The following is a 19,979-nucleotide window of genomic DNA, read 5'->3' on the forward strand; positions in this document are numbered from 1 at the left end:
CAGCCTATTGCAAGTGTCCAGTTCTTCAGGGTCTCTGTCTGTGCACTTTGAGGCTGGAATCCTCTGGTTTCAGGGGAAATGGCAGTCTCTGACCTTGCTGCTGGCTCCTGCTGGCTGCTCTCTCCAGGGGTACACAGGCAGAATCCCCAGGTGTAGAGGCAGGACTCCATGCAGTCTAAGCACGGGTCCAATGCTTGCTCCTCAGGCCAATCGAATGCAGACAAATGGGTCTGCTCCTGGCAACTTGTGGCAATGTGCACACCAGATAATTATATAAAAGCAGGCACAGAGCTGCAAGGAAGTACTCAGGCAGGCAAGTAAGCATGTGGCAGAGCTACAAGTAATGTGGGGCAGGCTGCACCTGAGCCTGTGCACCCCTATTTATCAAATGTGAGCCGAGAGTTACTGGTCTCATTGGCCACTTGAATGACCAATCAGGTTGGCAGTCAGCCAAACCTTACCATACTGGGCAAAACCCACAGGCCTGGACTATCCCAAATATGGGAATCACGTGGGCCCAGGACCAGGGAGACACAAGCTGGGTGTGTGGGGGCTTACACAATCAGGTGTCCTGGGCAACTGACTTTATGGCCCCGCTCTGTTGTGCTCCTTTGTGCTCGTTTCCCCCTGGTGCAGGCAGAGAGACTTGTCCAGGCAGAGCAGGCATAAATAAGCCTGCTTTTGGGCCTACAGGCCCTCCACAACATACTCCTTCACTTCCAGCCAGCTGAGTCGAGTCTGGGTGATTTCTTAAGTGTGTGTGGGGTGGTAACTCTCAAACCACCGCAATGTTTGTTATATTACTGCTAGTTATTTCTTAAGTGTTCTAGATCCTGTCATTCCTTTCTATAATGTTTCCATGATCGTTGCAAAGAACCAATTATAATTAAAAATTATTGGGTGGGTAGTGAGACTCCTGAATATCAAAATGAATAAACAATATTAATTTTGGCAAGTACCTTCTTGCATCATTAATACCCATCGTTACTCAAAAATCTTCAGATTTAGCTCAGCAGTCAAAATTACCCTATTTAACACTACATAAATGCTTTGCTGTGATCTGCTACTGTGCTCTGCTCAGAAAGGTCTTTTTATCTGTCTGAACAATGAAGAAACCAAGCACTGTTGGTTTTTCTTGGGGTTTTTTTGTTTGCTTGTTTGTTTTTTCTCTTCAGCTTCTTCCTCCTCTCCAAGTCTGTCTGGGCTTCCTACACTTCACAACAACTCTGTTGTCACTAGGGTCTGCCCTGGCAGCAGCTATGGACACAGCCCCAGCCATGCCCTGGCTCTCCAGACCCAGTCTTCATGTCAGTTCTAGCACTCGAGGAGCCTTCTCTCTTCTCTGATATGAAGACAGGCTACAAGAGCTGGGGCTCTCCAGCATAGAGAAGGCTTTGAGGAGACCTTGGAGTGCCCTTCCAGTATCTGAACGGGGCCTGTGGGAAGGCTGGGAAGGTCTTGTAAAGATCTGTAAGGTCCTGCAATGACAGGATGAGGAGTAACAGGTTTAAACTGGCAGAGGGGAGATTAAACTGGATGTTAGGAAGACGTTGTTTGCAGTGAGAGTGGTGAGACACTGGCACAGGTTGCCCAGGGAGAGGTTGTGGATGCTCCCTTCCTGGATGTTTTCAAGGCCTTGAGTGACCTGTTCTGGTGGGAGGTGTCCCTGCCTATGGTGGGGGGTAGGACCTGGATGAGTTTTGTTTCTATGATTCATACTAAGATTTTCTGCACTGACACCAACATTCTCAGCACCACTCCTGCCAGTCTCCTCCAGAGATTAGTTTGGATTCACCCTCAGGTATGTGGGCTTCACAGAGCTGCAAATACCACAAAGACAACACCCTGGATTTCACTTTGGGTGAGAGAAAACAGCATGTTCACTGTCTGGATTAACTTTCTTCTTTGCACAGCAGCAGAAATTGGAAATCTCTTGCTTCACCCACACAAGAAAGGGTATTCCAATGAAGTTTGTAAGTCTGCATGCAGATTTACTACAGAATCATTACACAATTTGTTGTCTATGGAACCCACCACTGACCTCCACAGGGCCTTGGGATAACATGAGGAACAACAGATGCTGCATAACAGTGGTTGGTGTGGAGGCAGATGATTAATGTGACTGAGTCAGGAATTGTAAAAGTAGAATTATTTTATTTTCCTGAACACTTTGCCCCCCAAACTAGATACAAAACTGGTTTAGGTTTATTTAGAGATTCTAGTTCAATTGGGAATTCTTCAAAAGGATGTTGTGGACAAATTTAGGGATTTAGGAGGTCAGGAAACGGAAAAGGCTGCCTCAGCAGTGGCAGGGGAGAGCCAAACTGCACAGCCATGCTGAAATGGTCTGAGAGAAGCCTCATCTCAATGGGATGAGATTTAACAAGGCCAAGGGCAGGGCTCTGCACTTTGGCCACAAAAACTCCAAGCAGTGATACAGGCTGGGGACTGAGTGACTGCAGAGCAGCCAGGAAGAAAGAGACTTGGAGGTGCTGGTAGGTAGTAGCTGAAGATGAGGCAGCAGTGTGCCCAGGTGGGCAAGAGAGCCAATGGCATCCTGGCCTGCATCAGAAACAGTGTGGCCAGCAAGACAAAGGAGTTTACTACTCCTCTGTACTCAGCACTGGTCAGGCCACTCCTTGACTGCTGTATCCAGTTCTGGGCTCCTCAGTTCAAGAGAGATGTTGGGGTACTGGAACATGTCCAGAGAAAGGCAACAAAGCTGGTGAGGGGCCTGGAACAGAGCCCTGTGAGGAGAGGCTGAGGGATCTGAGGGTGTGCAGCCTGCAGAAGAGGAGGCTAAGGGGTGACCTCACTGCTGTCTACAAGTACCTGAAGGGAGGCTGTAGCCAGGTGGGGTTGGTCTCTTCTGCCAGGCAACCAGCAACAGAACAAGGGGACACAGCCTGAAGTTGTGCCTAGGGGAGGTCTAGGCTGGATGTTAGGAGGACGAGGCTGGGGAGAGGCCTTGAGCACAGCCCTACGAGGAGAGGCTGAGGGAGCTGGGATTGGTTAGCCTGGAGAAGAGGAGGCTCAGGGGTGACCTTATTGCTGTCTACAACTACCTGAAGGGTGGTTGTGGCCAGGAGGAGGTTGCTCTCTTTTCTCAGGTGGCCATCACCAGAATGAGAGGACACAGCCTCAGGCTGTGCCAGGGGAGATTTAGGCTGGAGGTGAGGAGAAAGTTCTTCACTGAGAGAGTCATTGGACACTGGAATGGGCTGCCCGGGGAGGTGGTGGAGTCGCCGTCCCTGGGGCACTTCAAGGCAAGGTTGGACGTGGCACTTGGTGCCATGGTCTGGCCTTGAGCTCTGTGGTAAAGGGTTGGACTTGATGATCTGTGAGGTCTCTTCCAACCCTGATGATACTGTGATACTGTGATAAAACCTGCTCAGTCCTTGTGAAAACATGTTGACAGCAGCTGCAAAGGACTTTTTTTTTTTACCTCTTACCCCAAAGAATTATCATGAGAGTATTTGGTAGGGAGGAGGTAGGGGAAGAAACAAATGAAAAAAAAAAAAAAAAAAAAAAAAAGCAGGATAACAGAAAGATCAGACATATATTAAAGTGATGGTATGCTGAGTTCAGGGTATGGGTCAAAGAAAGGAGCTAGCCCAGCTGTTATGGGAGGCACTTGGGCTCTGTTTTGTCATTAGAGTGGCACTTAGGATTTACAAATGACACTATAAATTTAGACTCCACACTTGATGAGGTGTCTTTCTACCCCGAAGAAAAATCAACCAACCAACCAACCAACCAACCAAAAGCAGATCTCTAATGCTCGTAGTAGGTGTTGTGAGGCTAATGCACGCAGCCACCCTCCCTGCCACAGGGACAGTTCTGCTTATAAGCGTCTATGAGCACTGCCTTGCCCTCAGGCTGTTCATCCCAAACGGCCCCATTCCTCCCACCGCTGTCTGCTGGGATCTGTCTTCCCATTGTCCCAGGTAAAGGAATGATTGAGGGGATGATTTTAATTTGCTCAACGTGTCTTTTTCATCAGGGAAAAGTAACCAGATTTTGATGTTACAAAATGGTAGTTGTTGAAAGACGCTTCTGGGGGTCATGTAGTCCAACCCTGCTAATGCAGTTTCACTTAGAGAAAGGTTATGAAGGGATGCATCCAGGTGGGTTTTGAATACCTCCACAGAAAGAGACTCCATAACCTCTCTGAGAAATCTGTTCCAGTGTTCTAATTTCTTTCTATTATGCTCAGATCACAGTATCACAGTATCACAGTATTATTAGGATTGGAAGAGACCTCACAGATCATCAAGTCCAACCCTTTACCACAGAGCTCAAGGCCAGACCATGGCACCAAGTGCCACGTCCAATCCTGCCTTGAACAGCCCCAGGGACAGCAACTCCACCACCTTCCCGGGCAGCCCATTCCAGTGTCCAATGACTCTCTCAGTGAAGAACTTTCTCCTCACCTCCAGCCTAAATCTCCCCTGGCATAGCTTGAGGCTGTGTCCTCTCATTCTGGTGCTGGCCACCTGAGAGAAGAGAGCAACCTCCCCCTGGCCACAACCACCCCTCAGGTAGTTGTAGACAGCAATAAGGTCTCCCCTGAGCCTCCTCTTCTCCAGGCTAACCGATCCCAGCTCCCTCAACCTCTCCTCGTAGGGCTGTGCTCGAGGCCTCTCCCCAGCCTCGTTGCCCTTCTCTGGACACGCTCAAGCATCTCAATGTCCCTTTTAAACTGGGGGGCCCAGAACTGAACACAGTACTCAAGGTGAGGTCTAACCAGTGCAGAGTACAGGGGCAGAATGACCTCCCTGCTCCTGCTGACCACACCATTCCTGATGCAGGCCAGGATGCCACTGGCTCTCTTGGCCACCTGGGCACACTGCTGGCTCATGTTCAGGTGGGTATCAATCAGCACCCCCAGATCCCTCTCTGTCTGGCTGCTCTCCAGCCACTCCAACCACAGCCTGTATCTCTGCATGGGGTTGTTGTAGCCAAAGTGCAGCACCCTGCACTTGGAGCTATTGAACCCCATCCCATTGGACTCTGCCCATCTGTCCAGGCAGTCAAGGTCCCACTGCAGAGCCCTTCTGCCCTCCAACCCAGCCACATCTGCCCCCAGCTTGGTGTCATCTGCAAACTTGCTGATGACTGACTCCATGCCCTCATCCAGATCATCTATGAAGATGTTAAAGAGGATGGGGCCCAGCACAGATCCCTGAGGGACACCACTAGTGACAGCTGCCAGCTGGATGTGGCACCATTCACCACCACTCTCTGGGTCCGGCCCTCCAGCCAGTTCCTAACCCAGCACAGAGTGTTGCCATCCAAGCCATGGGCTGACAGCTTAGCCAGCAGTTTGCTGTGGGGGACAGTGTCAAAGGCTTTGCTGAAGTCCAGACAGAGCACATCCACAGGCCTCCCCACATCCACCAAGCAGTCACCTGATCATAGAAGGAGATCAGGTTGGAGAGGCAGGATCTGCCCTTCCTAAACCCATGCTGGCTGGACCTGAGCTCTTTGCCATCCCTCAGGTGCGCTCTTATCATCCCCAAGCTAACCTGCTCCATCAGTTTCCCTGGCACTGAGGTCAGGCTGACAGGTCTGTAGTTCCCAGGTTCCTCCATCCGACCCTTGTGGATGTAACTTCCTGTGTTCCAGTTTGCACTTGTTGCCATGTGTCTTATCACTGGTCACCACTGAAAAGACACCACCCACATCCTCTTCACACTTAGAGACCCATAGAATGATTCAGGTTGGAAGGGACCTCAAAGCTCATCCAGTTCCAACCTCCTGCCATAAGCAGGGACACCTCCCACCAGAACAGGTCACTCAAGACCTCATCCAACCTGGCCTTGAACACCTCCAGGGAGGGAGCAGCCACAACCTCCCTGGGCAACCTGTTGCAGTGTCTCACCACCCTCACTGCAAACAACTTCTTCCTAACATCCAGTTTAAATCTTCCCTCTGACAGCTCAAACCTATTACTCCTCATACTCATACCTTGTCAGTAGTCCCTCCACAGCCCTCCTGTAGTCTCCTTCAGATACTGGAAGGGTACTCCAATGTCTCCTCCAAGCCTTCTCTTCTCCAAACTGAAGAGCCCCAACTCTTGTAGCCTGTCCTCATAGCAGAGTTGCTGCAGCCCTCTGAGCATCTTCATGGCCCCCTCTGGACTGACTCCAACACTTCCATGTCTTTCTTGTGTTGGGGGCTCCAGAACTGCACACAGGACTCCAGGTGGGGTCTGAGGAGAGCAGAGTAAAGGAGCAGAATCCCCTCCCTTACCCTGCTGCCCACACTGCTCTTGCTGCAGCCCAGCACATGGTTGCTGTCTGAGCTGCACTCACACTGCAGGCTCATGTTGAGCTTTTCATCAGCCCAGATCCTTTTCCTGAGGGCTGCTTTCAGTCATTCCCTGCTCAGCCTGGAGTTGTGCTTGGGATTGCACCAACCCAGCTGCAGGACCTTACACTTGGCCTTGTTGAATGTCATGAAATTGGCCTGGGCCCACCTCTGCAGCCTGTCCATGTCTCTGTGGATGGATCCCTGCCCTCTAGCAAGTTGACTGTGTCCTGCAGCTTGGTCCTACCTGCACACTTGCTGAGGGTGCACTGATTCCTCTGTTCATGTCACTGACAAAGATGTCAAACAGCACTGCTGCCAGCACTGACCCCTTAGGGACACCACTTGGCACTGGTCTCCAGGTGGACATTGTGCCCTTGATCACCACTCTCTGTGTGCCACCACCCAGCCAATTCCTTTTCCAGCAGTGCTCCACCCATCCAGTCTGTGTTTTTCCAGCGTGGTGACCAGGATGCCACCTGGGACAGAGTCAAATGCCTTACTCAGGTCCAGGTAGATGATGTCAGTTGCCCTTCCCTTGTCCACTGTTGCTGTGACTTCACCATAAAAAGCCACCAAATTTGTCAGGCAGGATTTGTCTTTGGAGCAGGCATTGCTGGGTGCCACCAGTCACCTCTGCTTTGCTTTCCATTTGCCTTTAGCAAAGCCTTCACGAGGATCTGCTCCATGATCTTACCAGGCACAGAGGCAAGACTGACAGCTCTGTAGTTCCCGAGGTCATTCTCTTTTTCCTCCTTGAAGATAGGTGTTATGTTTGCCCTTTTCCAGTCAGCAGGAATTTCACCAGTCTGCCATGACCGTGCAAATGTGATGGACAGTGGTTTAGCAACTTCATCTGCCGGTGTCCTCAGGACCCGTGGGTGGATCTCGTCAGGCCCCATGGACTTGTGTGCATCCAGATTCCTTAGGTGCTCACAAACATGACCTTCAATTACAGTGGGCAGATATTCCCTCCCCCAGTGCTTACTTTTGTCCTCTGGACGCTGTGGTTGGAGCCCTTGCTGTTGAAGCCTGAGGCAAAGAAGTCATTGAGCACCTCAGCCTTATCAATATACTTTGTCCAGCTCTCTATTTCCCTTTCGGAAGGGTCTCACATTCTCCCTAGTCCTCCTTTTCTCACTAATATTCCTGAAGAACTTCTTCTTGTTCCTCTTAATGTCCCTAGCCAGATTTAATTCTAGCTGTGCTTTAGCTTTCTTAACCTGAGCTCTGGGGGTACAGACAGTTTCTTTGTATTTGTCCCAGGTTCCCTGTCCTTGTTTCCACTCCCTGCAGGCTTTCTTCTTGCATCTAAGCATGTCCAGGAGCTCTCTATTCAACCATGCAGGCCTCCTGGCGTTCTTACCTGCCTTCCTCTTTTCTCAGATGCATTGCTCCTGGACCTGGAGGAGGTGATCTTTGAACACTGACCAGCTTTCCCAGACCCTCTTCCTTCCAGAGTTTTTTTCCCATGGCACCCTGACAAGGAGGTCCCTGAGGAGGTTGAAGTCTGCTCTTCTGAAGTCCAGAGCATTGAGTTTGCTATGCACCCTCCTTGATGCCTTGAGGGTCTTAAACTCTACCATTTCATGGTCACTGCAGCCAAGGCAGACCTAAAGATTCACTTCACTCACCACCCCCTCCTTGTTGGTGAGGACTAGGTCCAGCATAGCACTTTTCTTGTGGGTTCCTCTACCAACTGGAGAAGGAAGTTATCATCAATGCATTCCAGGAACATCTTATATTGCTGGTGCTCTGCTGTTTTGTTCTTCCAACAGATGTCAGGGTGGTTGAAGTCCCCCATGAGGACCAGGGCCTGTGAGTGTGAGGCTTCTCCTATTTGTTTGTAAAGGTCCTCATCCGCTTCACCTTCCTTATCAGGAGGTCTGTAGCAGATTCCTACTATGATGTCACCTTCTCCTGCCTTCCCTTTGACCTTTACTCATGAGCTCTCTGTTTTTGCATTGCACATCCCCATGTGGAGCTCCATGGACTCTAGTTTATCATTGATGTAGAGGGCAACACCCCCTCCCCTTCTCCCCTGCCTGAAGAGTCTATAACCATCTATCCCCAAGCTCCAATCGTGAGCTCCATCCCACCATGTTTCAGTGGCGCCAATGGCATCATAACCCTGTAGGCTTGCACAGTGTTGTGGGGGGTTCATTTGGGTTTTGGGGGAATGAAATATGAGGCCAAAATTTAAAAGGGTTTAAATAATTTAATATTATATACACAAGGAATCCCCCCTGCCCGAAAGTTATTTACAACTACCCCACACAAGTTCTGTGTATGCGGTTCTGAGATTATCACAGTATCACACAGTATCATCAGAATGTCTATGTACAACAAATTGGGAATATAGCAAAGGTTTGAAAGGATTTAGGAAGAGAGTCTGTGGCATGAAAGTGCCACGGGTAAGCTATTCAGAGTTTGTGCTGGCTTAAATCGAGTTTGCTCAGTTACTCCCTGGCTGGAGTCAGTTTTTGATGGTCCCAAATATCGTGGGTTTGAATAATTCAGGGGTTATTGGGGCACGCTGTCTGGAGTTCCACGGGCATGGTGAAGCTGGGAACGGCGGCTGGAGCGGTGGCTGGCCGGGAGCGCCTTGGTCAGTTGCCTGGGCTGGTGCTGTGGGCTGTAGTCATGCAGCGGCGGTGGTCCCCAAAAGCAGCTGGAAGTGGCTAGGAGCTGCAGATGAGTGGTAAAGGGTGGCAAGGAGTGAGAGGCAAGATGCGAGGTAGGTAGGTAGGTAGGTAGGTAGCAGGGACGCTGTATTGTCCCCTTTTATGAGATTTGACCCCGTGATTGATGGTCCTTGGGCCACAATTCTGTCCAATGAGGGCTTGGCAACAGGCCAAAACATACCCAATAAGGTGAAGTCCGAGGGTCCAGTACCCCCAAGTATGGAGAGGGCTCAGGTGGGTTCCCCACCCTAGGCGCGTGAGCTTATGTAACCTGTTTACTTCGACCTTTGAGGAGGCAATCCAGACTGGAAGGCACCAAGGCTATTGTGTCCCATTGTCCCCCTTAACTTGTTTACCCCAAGTATAGGCAGGGCAACACCCTTTGAGGGGGGGGGAATAACACGTCTGGGCATGAATAGGTTTGTAAACAAAGTCATTTGAGGCCCGTGCAACCCTCCACCACACACAGATTGGCAATTCTTCCTGTTTGTTCCCCATGCTCCTTGCATTACTGTAGAGGCATTTCAGTTGTGCCTCTACTGGAGATGACTTACTGATTTTACCTCATAATTTGGGCACTCTTTTCTCAGTCTGTACTTCAACTCCAGGCTCAGACCCAACCTATCCATTCTCAGACACCTCAGTAGCTATGAATCTATCTCTACCCCTGATGTCGTCACTACCATGTGTATTACCACGTGATGTTTCCCTGTTGGCAGCTATTACCTGAAGGGGATCTGGCTCATCCCTGCAAGACTTTGACTGTATGAATCTGGGCAGCAGGGTGAGAGCACTTAGTAGTCCCCCATTGCTCTCACACTGGTGTATCCTCCCACAGCTTGCCACATGGAAGCCTGATGACATTATTCCTCTCCCCCCTTCACATTCCATTTAAAGCCTTGTCAATGACCCCACAATGGATGCCCAATGACAGGAGAAGGGACAATGGGTGGAAACTGAGTCATAGGAAGCTTCATTTAAACATGAGGATGAATTTTTTCACTGTGAGGGTGACAGAACACTGGATCAGGCTGCCATGGGGAGTTGTGGACCCTCCCTCTCTGAAGATATTCAGAACTTACCTGGATGTGTTTCTGTGTGATTTGGTATGGGTGATCCTGCACTGGCAGGCGAGTTGGACTGGATGAGCTTTCAAGGTCCCTTGCAGCCCCTGACATTCTATGATTCTATGATCTCCTCCACAAAGACCCTCTTTCCCCTTTGAGAAAGGTGTCTCCTGCTTGGTATCAACAACCCTGGTGCTGTATAGATCCTACCATTGTCAAAGAACCCAAATTTATGGTAGTGACACCACCCACAGAGCCATGTATGCAGCTGCTTACCCCTTAAATACTGACAAACTTTGAGAAGATCCCCTCCCAGTCTTCTCTCCTCCAGGCTAAACAGCCCTAGGTCTCTCAGCCTCTCCTCATAATAGAGATGCTCTAGGCCCCTCATCATCTTTGTAGCTCTCTTTTGGACCCTCCCCAGTAGTTTCCTGTCCTTCTTGAACTGGAGAGCCCAGAACTGAACACTACTCTCCAGATGTGGCATCATTAGGGTAGAGGAGAGGAGGAGGAGGAGGGAAACTTTCCTCAGCTTTGCTTGCCATGCTCTTCTTAATGCACTCCAGAGTATCAGTTGGTTTCTTAGCCACAGGAGCATACTGTTTGCTCATGGTGCACTTGTTGTCCACCAGAACCCCCAGGTCCTTCTATGCAGAGCTGTTTTCCATCAGGTTGACCCCTAACCTGTAGTGGTGCAAGGGGTTATTTCTTCCCAGGTACAGGACTCTATGCTTGCCCTTGTTGAACTGCACTGTGTTCTCCTTTACTCAACTCTTCAGCCTCTTCAGGTCTCAATGATAGCAGCACAGCCTTCGTCCACTCCTTTCACTTTGTATCAACAGCAGACTTGCTGAAGGCACATGCAATCCTTTCATCCAGGTCACTGAGGAAGATGTTGAACAAGGCTAGACTCAGTTTTGACCCCTGGGGAAATGTGGAGGTCAGGAAAACGTAATCAGAATTTAAGCTCTTGATTCCAAAAAGTAGGTTCTGAAATTCTCTTTGTTAGACTACTACTCTGTGTAGGTGCTTCAGTGGATTGAGGTCTTACTCTGATTTCCAAGCTACTGCATCCAGTGAAAAATACTGTAAAACAGTTAAAATGAGAAAATACAGTTAAAATACTGCTAAGCTGTGAGAAGCACTGTATTAAAGATGCAATCTGCATGAGGTGCTGGAAGCATGCCACACGTGAAGCATGTTGGAGGGTGGTTTGCAGGCTCTTCTACCTGCTCAAGAGCAGTGGCATAAATCTGTACAGAGACAGACTGAACCTTTGGCCCTCTGAGTTTGTACATGGGCAGAAGTCCCTGACAGCATTTTTATCTCTGGTCCTTGCCAGGAGAATCTGGCAAATATTTTACAGCCTAGTGTATAAAATATGTGGCTTTATATTGCAAAAATAGTGACTTCTAATATTAGGGGGGGTTGTATTTTTATTATGAGTTTCTCATATCTTTTATTTGTTCAAGCTTATATGGACCTTTACACTTGCAGACTTAATTATCTCTATAATCCAGAGCTGCACTGCATTTAATGAAATTGCTTTTAACAACTTTTCACTCTCTTAGCAAGTTGCAATGCACAGCACTTGGGGCCAAACACCTTCAGAAAGCTGGTGCTTGATTTCCAAGCTCTAGATAGCAGTATTTACAGCCTTTTGAAATGTTTGTTTGGGTTTTTATTTAAGTACAGTGCTGCCAGGCAATTAGGTGCACAATTTAGTCTGCCAAGTAAGTCAAGGACAAGGAAGCAATTACAAGAAGAGAGAAGCAGAGCCAAGTCCACAGAAATGAGGTGGAGCTGGAGAGCAGAGGGATGGATGTTCTCTGAAGGAAAGGTGAGATCAGCTCTTCCATCTCATTGTCTAAGAGGATGGAGGTTCAGGGGAAGAGATAGGCCCTAGATGTTGATGTTTAACCTCTTGAAACCACTAACTTTTTAATATCAATTTTCTTCATGCCCTAGAAGGATTCTTTTCCTCTCTTTTTCACTATGCACTTTTCCTGTTCTGATTCTCTTTCTCACCTCCTTTTCTTGTGAGGGAAGAGAAAATAACCCTAGTTTCAGATGAGAAGTTTCATACTGTTGCACAGGACTACCTTTGAGTAGTAGTATCACACACAGTATCAAAGTATTATTAGGATTGGAAGAGACCTCACAGATCATCAAGTCCAACCCTTTACCACAAAGCTCAAGGGTAGACCATGGCACCAAGTGCCACGTCCAATCCTGCCTTGAACAGCTCCAGGGACGGCGACTCCACCACCTCCCTGGGCAGCCCATTCCAGTGTCCAATGACTCTCTCAGGGAAGAACTTTCTCCTCACCTCCAGCCTAAATTTCCCCTGGCGCAGCTTGAGGCTGTGTCCTCTCGTTCTGGTGCTGGCCACCTGAGAGAAGAGAGCAACCTCCTCTTGGCCACAACCAGCCCTCAGGTGCAGCAGCCAGGCTGGAGGGCAGGGATCCATCCAGAGGGAGCTGGACAGGATGCAGAGGTGGGCACAAGCCAACCTCATCAGGCTCAACAAGACCATGTGCAGGGTGCTGCATCTGGGTCGGGGCAATCTCAAGCACAACTACAGGCTGGGCAGTGAGTGGCTGGAGAGCAGCCCTGAGGAGAGGGACTTGGGGGTAGTGGTGGATGAGAAGCTCAACCTGAGCCCGCAGTGTGCACTTGCAGCCTAGAAAGCCAAGCAGATTGTGCTAGTTTGGTGAGAAGAATTAGATCACAGGCTGTGAAAGAGAAACAAGGTGATGTCTATTTCACTCATAGGCTTGCTGGGATGTATAAGAATAAGAGTATAAACATAAGTAAGGCAGTTTTGATGACAGGGCTCTGCCTGAACTCTGGGCTGCATTTTTCTCTCTAACCTACCCTCCATCTCTCTGATTAATCCACTTGCTTCTTAACCTACACCTTAACAAAACCTACACCATGGACTTTCGGAGGGCAAACCTCAATTTGCTTAGGAAACTTATTTCCAAAGTCCCCTGGGCAGCAGTCCTTGGGAACAAAGGGGTCCAGGATGGTTGGACCTACTTTAAACAGGAGCTCTTGAAGGCACAGGAGCTGGCAGTTCCCATGTGCCGAAAGATGAGCCGGCGGGGAAGGCGACCAGCCTGGATGAGTAAACAGCTCCTGAAGGAATTGGGGGAAAAAAAGAGGGTGCATCACCTCTGGAAGGAGGGGAAGGCTTCTCCTGACGTGTTTAAGGAGGTAGCCAGATTATGCAGGAGAAAAATTAGAGAGGCTAAGGCCCAGATAGAACTTAGGCTGCCACTTCCATGAAAGATAACAAAAAACACTTTTATAAATTTATCAATGCAAAAAGGAAGGGCAAGAAGAGCCTCCACTGCTTACTGGACCAGGAGGGGAATACTATAACTGATGATGTAGAAAAGGCTGAGGTCCTGAATGCCTTCTTCGCCTCAGTTTTCAACAGTAAGGAAGGAGGAGGAGGCAAGTGGCCTCTTGAACTGGGGGATGGGGTCAGGGAGCAGTGTGTTCCCCTGGAAATTCATGAGGAATTAGTTCAGGACCTGCTGAGCCACCTGGACACCCACAAGTCCATGGGACCAGATGGGATCCATCCCAGGGTGCTGAGAGAGCTGGCAGCTGAGCTGGCCAAGCTGCTCTCCATCATTTTCCAGCAGTCCTGGCTCACCGGAGAGGTCCCAGGAGACTGGAAACTGCCAACGTGGTCCCCATCCACAAGAAGGGTCGGATGGAGGAACCTGGGAACTACAGACCTGTCAGCCTGACCTCAGTGCCAGGGAAACTGATGGAGCAGGTTATCTTGGGGGTGATAAGAGCACACCTGAGGGATGGCAAAGGGCTCAGGTCCAGCCAGCATGGGTTTAGGAAGGGCAGACCCTGCCTTTCTAAACTGATCTCCTTCTATGATCAGGTGACCCACTTGGTGGATGTGGGGAGGCCTGTGGATGTGGTCTATCTGGACTTCAGCAAGGCCTTTGACACTGTCCCCCACAGCAAACTGCTGGCTAAGCTGTCAGCCCATGGCTTGGATAGCAACACTCTGTGCTGGGTTAGGAACTGGCTGGAGGGCCGGACCCAGAGAGTGGTGGTGAATGGACCTCATCCAGCTGGCGGCCAGTCACTAGTGGTGTCCCTCAGGGATCTGTGCTGGGCCCCATCCTCTTTAACATCTTCATAGATGATCTGGATGAGGGCATGGAGTCAGTCATCAGCAAGTTTGCAGATGACACTAAGCTGGGGGCAGATGTGGCTGAGTTGGAGGGCAGAAGGGCTCTGCAGTGGGACCTTGACCACCTGCACAGATGGGCAGAGTCCAATGGGATGGGGTTCAATAGCTCCAAGTGCAGGGTGCTGCACTTTGGCTACAACAACCCCATGGAGAGATATAGGCTAGGATCGGAGTGGCTGGAGAGCAGCCAGACAGAGAGGGATCTGGGGGTGCTGATTGATACCCACCTGAACATGAGCCAGCAGTGTGCCCAGGTGGCCAAGAGAGCCAGTGGCATCCTGCCCTGCATCAGGAATGGTGTGGTCAGCAGGAGCAAGGAGGTCATTCTGCCCCTGTACTCTGCACTGGTTAGACCTCACCTTGAGTACTGTGTTCAGTTCTGGGCTCCCCAGTTTAAAAGGGACATTGAGATGCTTGAGCGTGTCCAGAGAAGGGTGACGAGGCTGGGGAGAGGCCTTGAGCACAGCCCTACGAGGAGAGGCTGAGGGAGCTGGGATTGGTTAGCCTGGAGAAGAGGAGGCTCAGGGGAGACCTTATTGCTGTCTACAACTACCTGAGGGGTGGCTGTAGCCAGGAGGAGTTTGCTCTCTTCTCTCAGGTGGCCAGCGCCAGAACGAGAGGACACAGCCTCAGGCTGTGCCAGGGGAGATTTAGGCTGGAGGTGAGGAGAAAGTTCTTCACTGAGAGAGTCATTGGACACTGGAATGGGCTGCCCGGGGAGGTGGTGGAGTCGCCGTCTCTAGGGCACTTCAAGGCAAGGTTGGACGTGGCACTTGGTGCCACGGTCTAGCCTTGAGTTCTGTGGTAAAGGGTTGGACTTGATGATCTGTGAGGTCTCTTCCAATCCTAATGATACTGTGATACTGTGATACTGTGGACCCCCCTGGATGACCCTCCATTCTTCCTTGGGGCACAAGGCAAAGTCTGGGGTAAGACTGAGGAGTGGGAGAAGGTGGAAGGGCAGTTGGGAGCTCCTCCTGGGGACTCAGGTTTGTGGGAGGGCTGCTGGTTTCTGTATCACCTTTTACGTTGTCTATTTCTGTCTATAACTGTACTTACTGTAAATATCTGCTTGTAAATTGTGCTAAGCTGTAAATAATAAGCCTCATTCAATTTCCAGGGCTGGCTGAGTCTAGCCCGGGTGATTTCCAAAGTGTGGGGAGGGCAGGGAACACCCAAATCATCACACAGATCCTGGACTGCATCAGAAGTGTGGCCAGCAGGTGGAGGGAGGTGATTCTCAGCACACTGCTCAGACCCCACCTGGAGCACTGCATCCAGTTCTGGAGCCCCCATTACAAGAGGGATGTGGAGATGCTGAAGTGTGTCCAGAGAAGGGCCACTGGGATGCTCAGAGGGCTGGAGCAGCTCTGCTATGAGGGCAGACTGAAAGTGTTGGGGCTGCACAGTCTGGAGAAGAGGAGGCTCCCAGGTGACCTTCTTGTGGCCTTCCTGGATCTAAAGGGGGCATAAAAAATGCAGGGGAGGGGGACTTTTCAGGCTATCAGGGAGTGAGAGGACTCCGGGGAATGAAGCAAAGCTGGAGGTGGGGAGATTCAGACTGGAGGTGAGGAGGAATTTGTTGAGCATGAGAGTGGTGAGAGGCTGGAATGGGTTGCCCAGGGAGGTGGTTGAGGCCCCATGGCTGGAGGTGTTTAAGGCCAGGCTGGCTGAGGCTGTGGGCAGCCTGATCTAAGGTAGGATGTCCCCACCCATGGCAGGGGGGTTGGAACTGGATGATCCTTGTGGTCCCTTCCAACTCTGACTGATTCTGTGATTCTATGGTTCTATGTTATCACAAGGTGGAGCGGAGCATGCCATGGAAATGCTGATTTCCCACAATTAGCTTTCATGTTTATTTCTCCCTGCTGACCTTTTTCTACTCCTTCCTCTGGAGAAGCCAGACTCACCACCCCTTTCTTTAGTGCTGAGACACTGCCCTGCCTCTTGTACTACCCGACCTCCAAATGCCAGGCTGGAACAATTTCACTGCACACAGCAATCATGGAAGGTGTGTAATTAAAAAGGAACATTACTTTTCATGCCCCCAGCAGACAATGACTGCAGCCTGTGAAGTGTGGCTAGCATACTGATTCAGCGTGCTGAAATCTCATTAGTCCTGCTGACTATTTTCAACACCTTTTGGGAGTGCTTCATTACCATGCAATCAGCAAGAGCATGTTGGGAAAACCTCATCCAGGACGCAGAAATGTATCATTCATGACACATGACTCCAATCGCCAAGAGTGGGACTGACCATCGCTCTCTGCAGCTCCTGTTGGAAAGCCTCTGTGTCATCCATCATCCTTTTTATGTAAAAACAGAAAAGACCTTTCAATTCCAGTGGCTGTGGGTATTAGCTGTGGTTGCATCAGCTGTTCACCAACTGTTAGTTTTCCATTCAAGGTATCCAAATACCATCGAATTCAGTGAAGTATTTTCATTACCTTCAGTGATTTTGAACTGTTCTCCATCAGGCGCAAACGTACACACCACACACACATACAGGCTTACATTAACTGCTTAAGCTGCCTTTATACATGCATTTGCTTTCAGCAAAGAAAACAGTGCATATGTGCTGCTCAGTCATAGCCAAGATCAACTACAAGATGTCATCCTTAACATCTTAATGGTAAAGAACCACTTGTAAAATCTGAGCCCCTTTTTATTGCACTTAATTTACCATACTATAACAAATTGAAAAGTACTTTACTGCCTATTTAGAAACATTATTTTTCTCTTCCCTGCCTGGAAGGTCTGAACTGCATCTTAAACAGCTGACATACTCTCACAAAATGGTTGCATCTTCTGTTTCTTGTGGTCTGCTGCAAAATCAGCAAGTCAAATCCATGCCTGATTGTCTCATCCATTTTGTTCTTCCTTCACTAATTCTTCTGTGCATGGATTTGTCTTTTCTTAACACTGTGTGATAATAAATACTGTCAGCAAAAGTATCCTTTTCCCCTTGACTTGCCTCTGTCTTGCATTATTATCAGGTTTTAACCCTGTCTGGATCATTCCTAATTTGTCTATGCTAGCTGAAACCCCAGAGGTAAGAACTCTTCACCCAGACAATCTGAATTGCCATGGAGTTTGTTAACTATTATCACACTACTTTTTAGTGAAGATCTTTGACTAAACTTCCTATTGTAAGTCAAAAATTTCTATTAACGAGGGGCTGCTTACTGATAAAACTAAGTAATGTTATGGGACTATCAGGCTACTTTGAATTTTTTTATTTTTCATCTTTTTCCTTTTTTTTTTTTTTTTTTTTTTTTCCTTCTAGAAAAGTTTAAAATTAGTAGAGATTTCATAGAATCAACCAGGTTGGAAGAGACCTCCAAGATCATCCAGTCCAACCTAGCACCCTGCCCTATCCAATCAACCAGACCATGGCACTAAGTGCCTCATCCAGGCTTTTCTTGAAGACCTCCAGGGACGGTGCCTCCACCACCTCCCTGGGCAGCCCATTCCAATGCCAATCACTCTCTCTGTGAAGAACTTCTTCCTAATATCCAGCCTATACCTCTCCTGGCACAACTTGAGACTGTGTCCCCTTGTTTTATTGCTGGTTACCTGGGAGAAGAGGCCACCCCCCACCTGGCTACAATGCCCCTTCAGGTAGTTGTAGGCAGTAATAAGATCACCCCTGAGCCTCCTCTTCTCCAGGCGAAACAGGCCCAGCTCCCTCAGCCTCTCCTCATAGGATTTGTGCTTCAGGCCCCTCACCAGCTTTGTTGCCCTTCTCTGGACATGTTCCAGCACCTCAACATCTCTCTTGAATTGAGGAGCCCAGAACTGGACACAGTACTCAAGGTGTGGCCTGACCAGTGCTGAGTACAGGGGCAGAATAACCTCCCTTGTCCTACTGGCCACACTGTTCCTGATGCAGGCCAGGATGCCATTGGCTCTCTTGGCCACCTGGGCACACTGCTGGCTCATCTTTGTTTGGGGCTTTCAAATTGTCTTAATTTTTTAACCAGAGGCAGTTATTTTCATTTTGATAAAGTTTTGTGACCATGTCAACAGCAGTTTGGATGGCTACGTGGATTATGATCACCGCTGGAGCTTGTTTTTTCTATTGCCTCTGGTAACTTCACCACTCAATCCCTCACTCAGCTTTTAGAATAGAATAGTATAGAATCAACCAGGTTGGAAGAAACCTCCAAGATCATCCAGTCCAACCTACCACCCAGCCCTAGCCAGTCAACCAGACCATGGCACTAAGTGCCTCATCCAGCTTTTGCTTCAACACCTCCAGGGATGGTGACTCCACCACCTCCCTGGGCAGCCCATTCCAATGCCAATCTCTCCCTCTGTGAAGAACTTCCTCCTAATATCCAGCCTATACTTTCCCTGGCACAGCTTGAGATTGTGTCCCCTTGTTCTATTGGTGGTTGCCTGGGAGAACAGGCCACCCCTCACCTGGCTACAATGTCCCTTCAGGTAGTAGTAGACAGCAAGGAGGTGTGCCTTGAGCCTCCTTGTCTCCGGGCTGCACACCCCCAGCTCTTTCAGCCTCTCCTCACAGAGCTGTGTTCCAGGCCCCTCACCAGCTTTGTTGCCCTTCTCTGGACACCTTCCAGCACCCTAACATCTCTCTTGAATTGAGGAGCTCAGAACTGGACGCAGCACTCAAGGTGTGGCCTGACCAGTGCTGAGCACAGGGGCAGAATAACCTCCCTTGTCCTACTGGCCACACTGTTCCTGATCCGGGCCAGGATGCCATTGGCTCTCCTGGCCTCCTGGGCACACTGCTCCGTTTTAAAATAACAAACATTCTCCCTACTGTGGGAATGTCCTGAAATTCAAATGCTTGAATCAACCCTTCTTACTGAACTAAATACAAGGCTCCTATCACGGAGACATATTTGTTTGCAAAAAGAATGCCTATAAGTTTTCACAGAAATTTTTTAAAGCATTGTTAAGTCTGTTTAGAAATTAAAAAAAAAGCAAAATGAATAAATAGAAATAGAAATAAAATTGATATATAATATATAACAAAGCAAAATTAATAGAAATAGAAATAAAATATATATACTATATAGCAAAGCAAAATGAATAAATTGAAATAGATATAAAACATATATATAGTATATAGAAAGAGGCTGAGGGAGCTGGGATTGGTTAGCCTGGAGAAGAGGAGGCTCAGGGGAGACCTTATTGCTGTCTACAACTACCTGAGGGGTGGTTGTGGCCAGGAGGAGGTTGCTCTCTTCTCTCAGGTGGCCAGCATCAGAACGAGAGAACACAGCCTCAGGCTGCACCAGGGGAAATTTAGGCTGGAGGTGAGGAGAAAGTTCTTCATTGAGAGAGTCATTGGACACTGGAATGGGCTGCCCGGGGAGGTGGTGGAGTCGCCATCCCTGGAGCTGTTCAAGGCAGGATTGGACATGGCACTTGGTGCCACGGTCTAGTCTTGAGCTCTGTGGTAAAGGGTTGGACTTAGTGATCTATGAGGTCTCTTCCAACCTTGGTGATGCTGTGATACTGTGTGATAAATAGAAATAAAGTAGATATATAATACATAGCAAAGCAAAATGAATAAGTAGAAATAGAAATAAAACATATATATAATATAAAACAAAGCAAAATTAATAAATAGAAATAATACAGGCTGGATGTTAGGAGGAAGTTCTTAACAGAGAGAGTGATTGGAATTGGAATAGGCTGCCCAGGGAGGTGGTG

At 49.0% G+C, this 19,979-nt stretch overlaps 1 protein-coding gene across 2 annotated transcripts in view; it reads left to right on the forward strand.

Annotated features, from left to right (window-relative positions):
• The window catches only part of RPL37 (ribosomal protein L37), a 472,830-nt gene that overhangs the window by 90,566 nt on the left and 362,285 nt on the right, over positions 1-19,979 (forward strand). The window contains exon 1 of one of the 2 annotated variants that reach the window (XM_064140595.1): positions 10,954-10,957. The exons of the other annotated variant lie outside the window; for it this stretch is intronic. Coding sequence (XP_063996665.1) covers positions 10,956-10,957 — 2 coding nt within the window. The 5' untranslated portion in view covers positions 10,954-10,955. Of the gene's footprint in view, positions 1-10,953; positions 10,958-19,979 lie in introns of those variants that run through there. 2 annotated transcript variants of the gene reach the window in all.

The sequence above is a fragment of the Pogoniulus pusillus genome, chromosome Z (assembly GCF_015220805.1).
Source record: "Pogoniulus pusillus isolate bPogPus1 chromosome Z, bPogPus1.pri, whole genome shotgun sequence".
NCBI lineage: Eukaryota > Metazoa > Chordata > Aves > Piciformes > Lybiidae > Pogoniulus > Pogoniulus pusillus.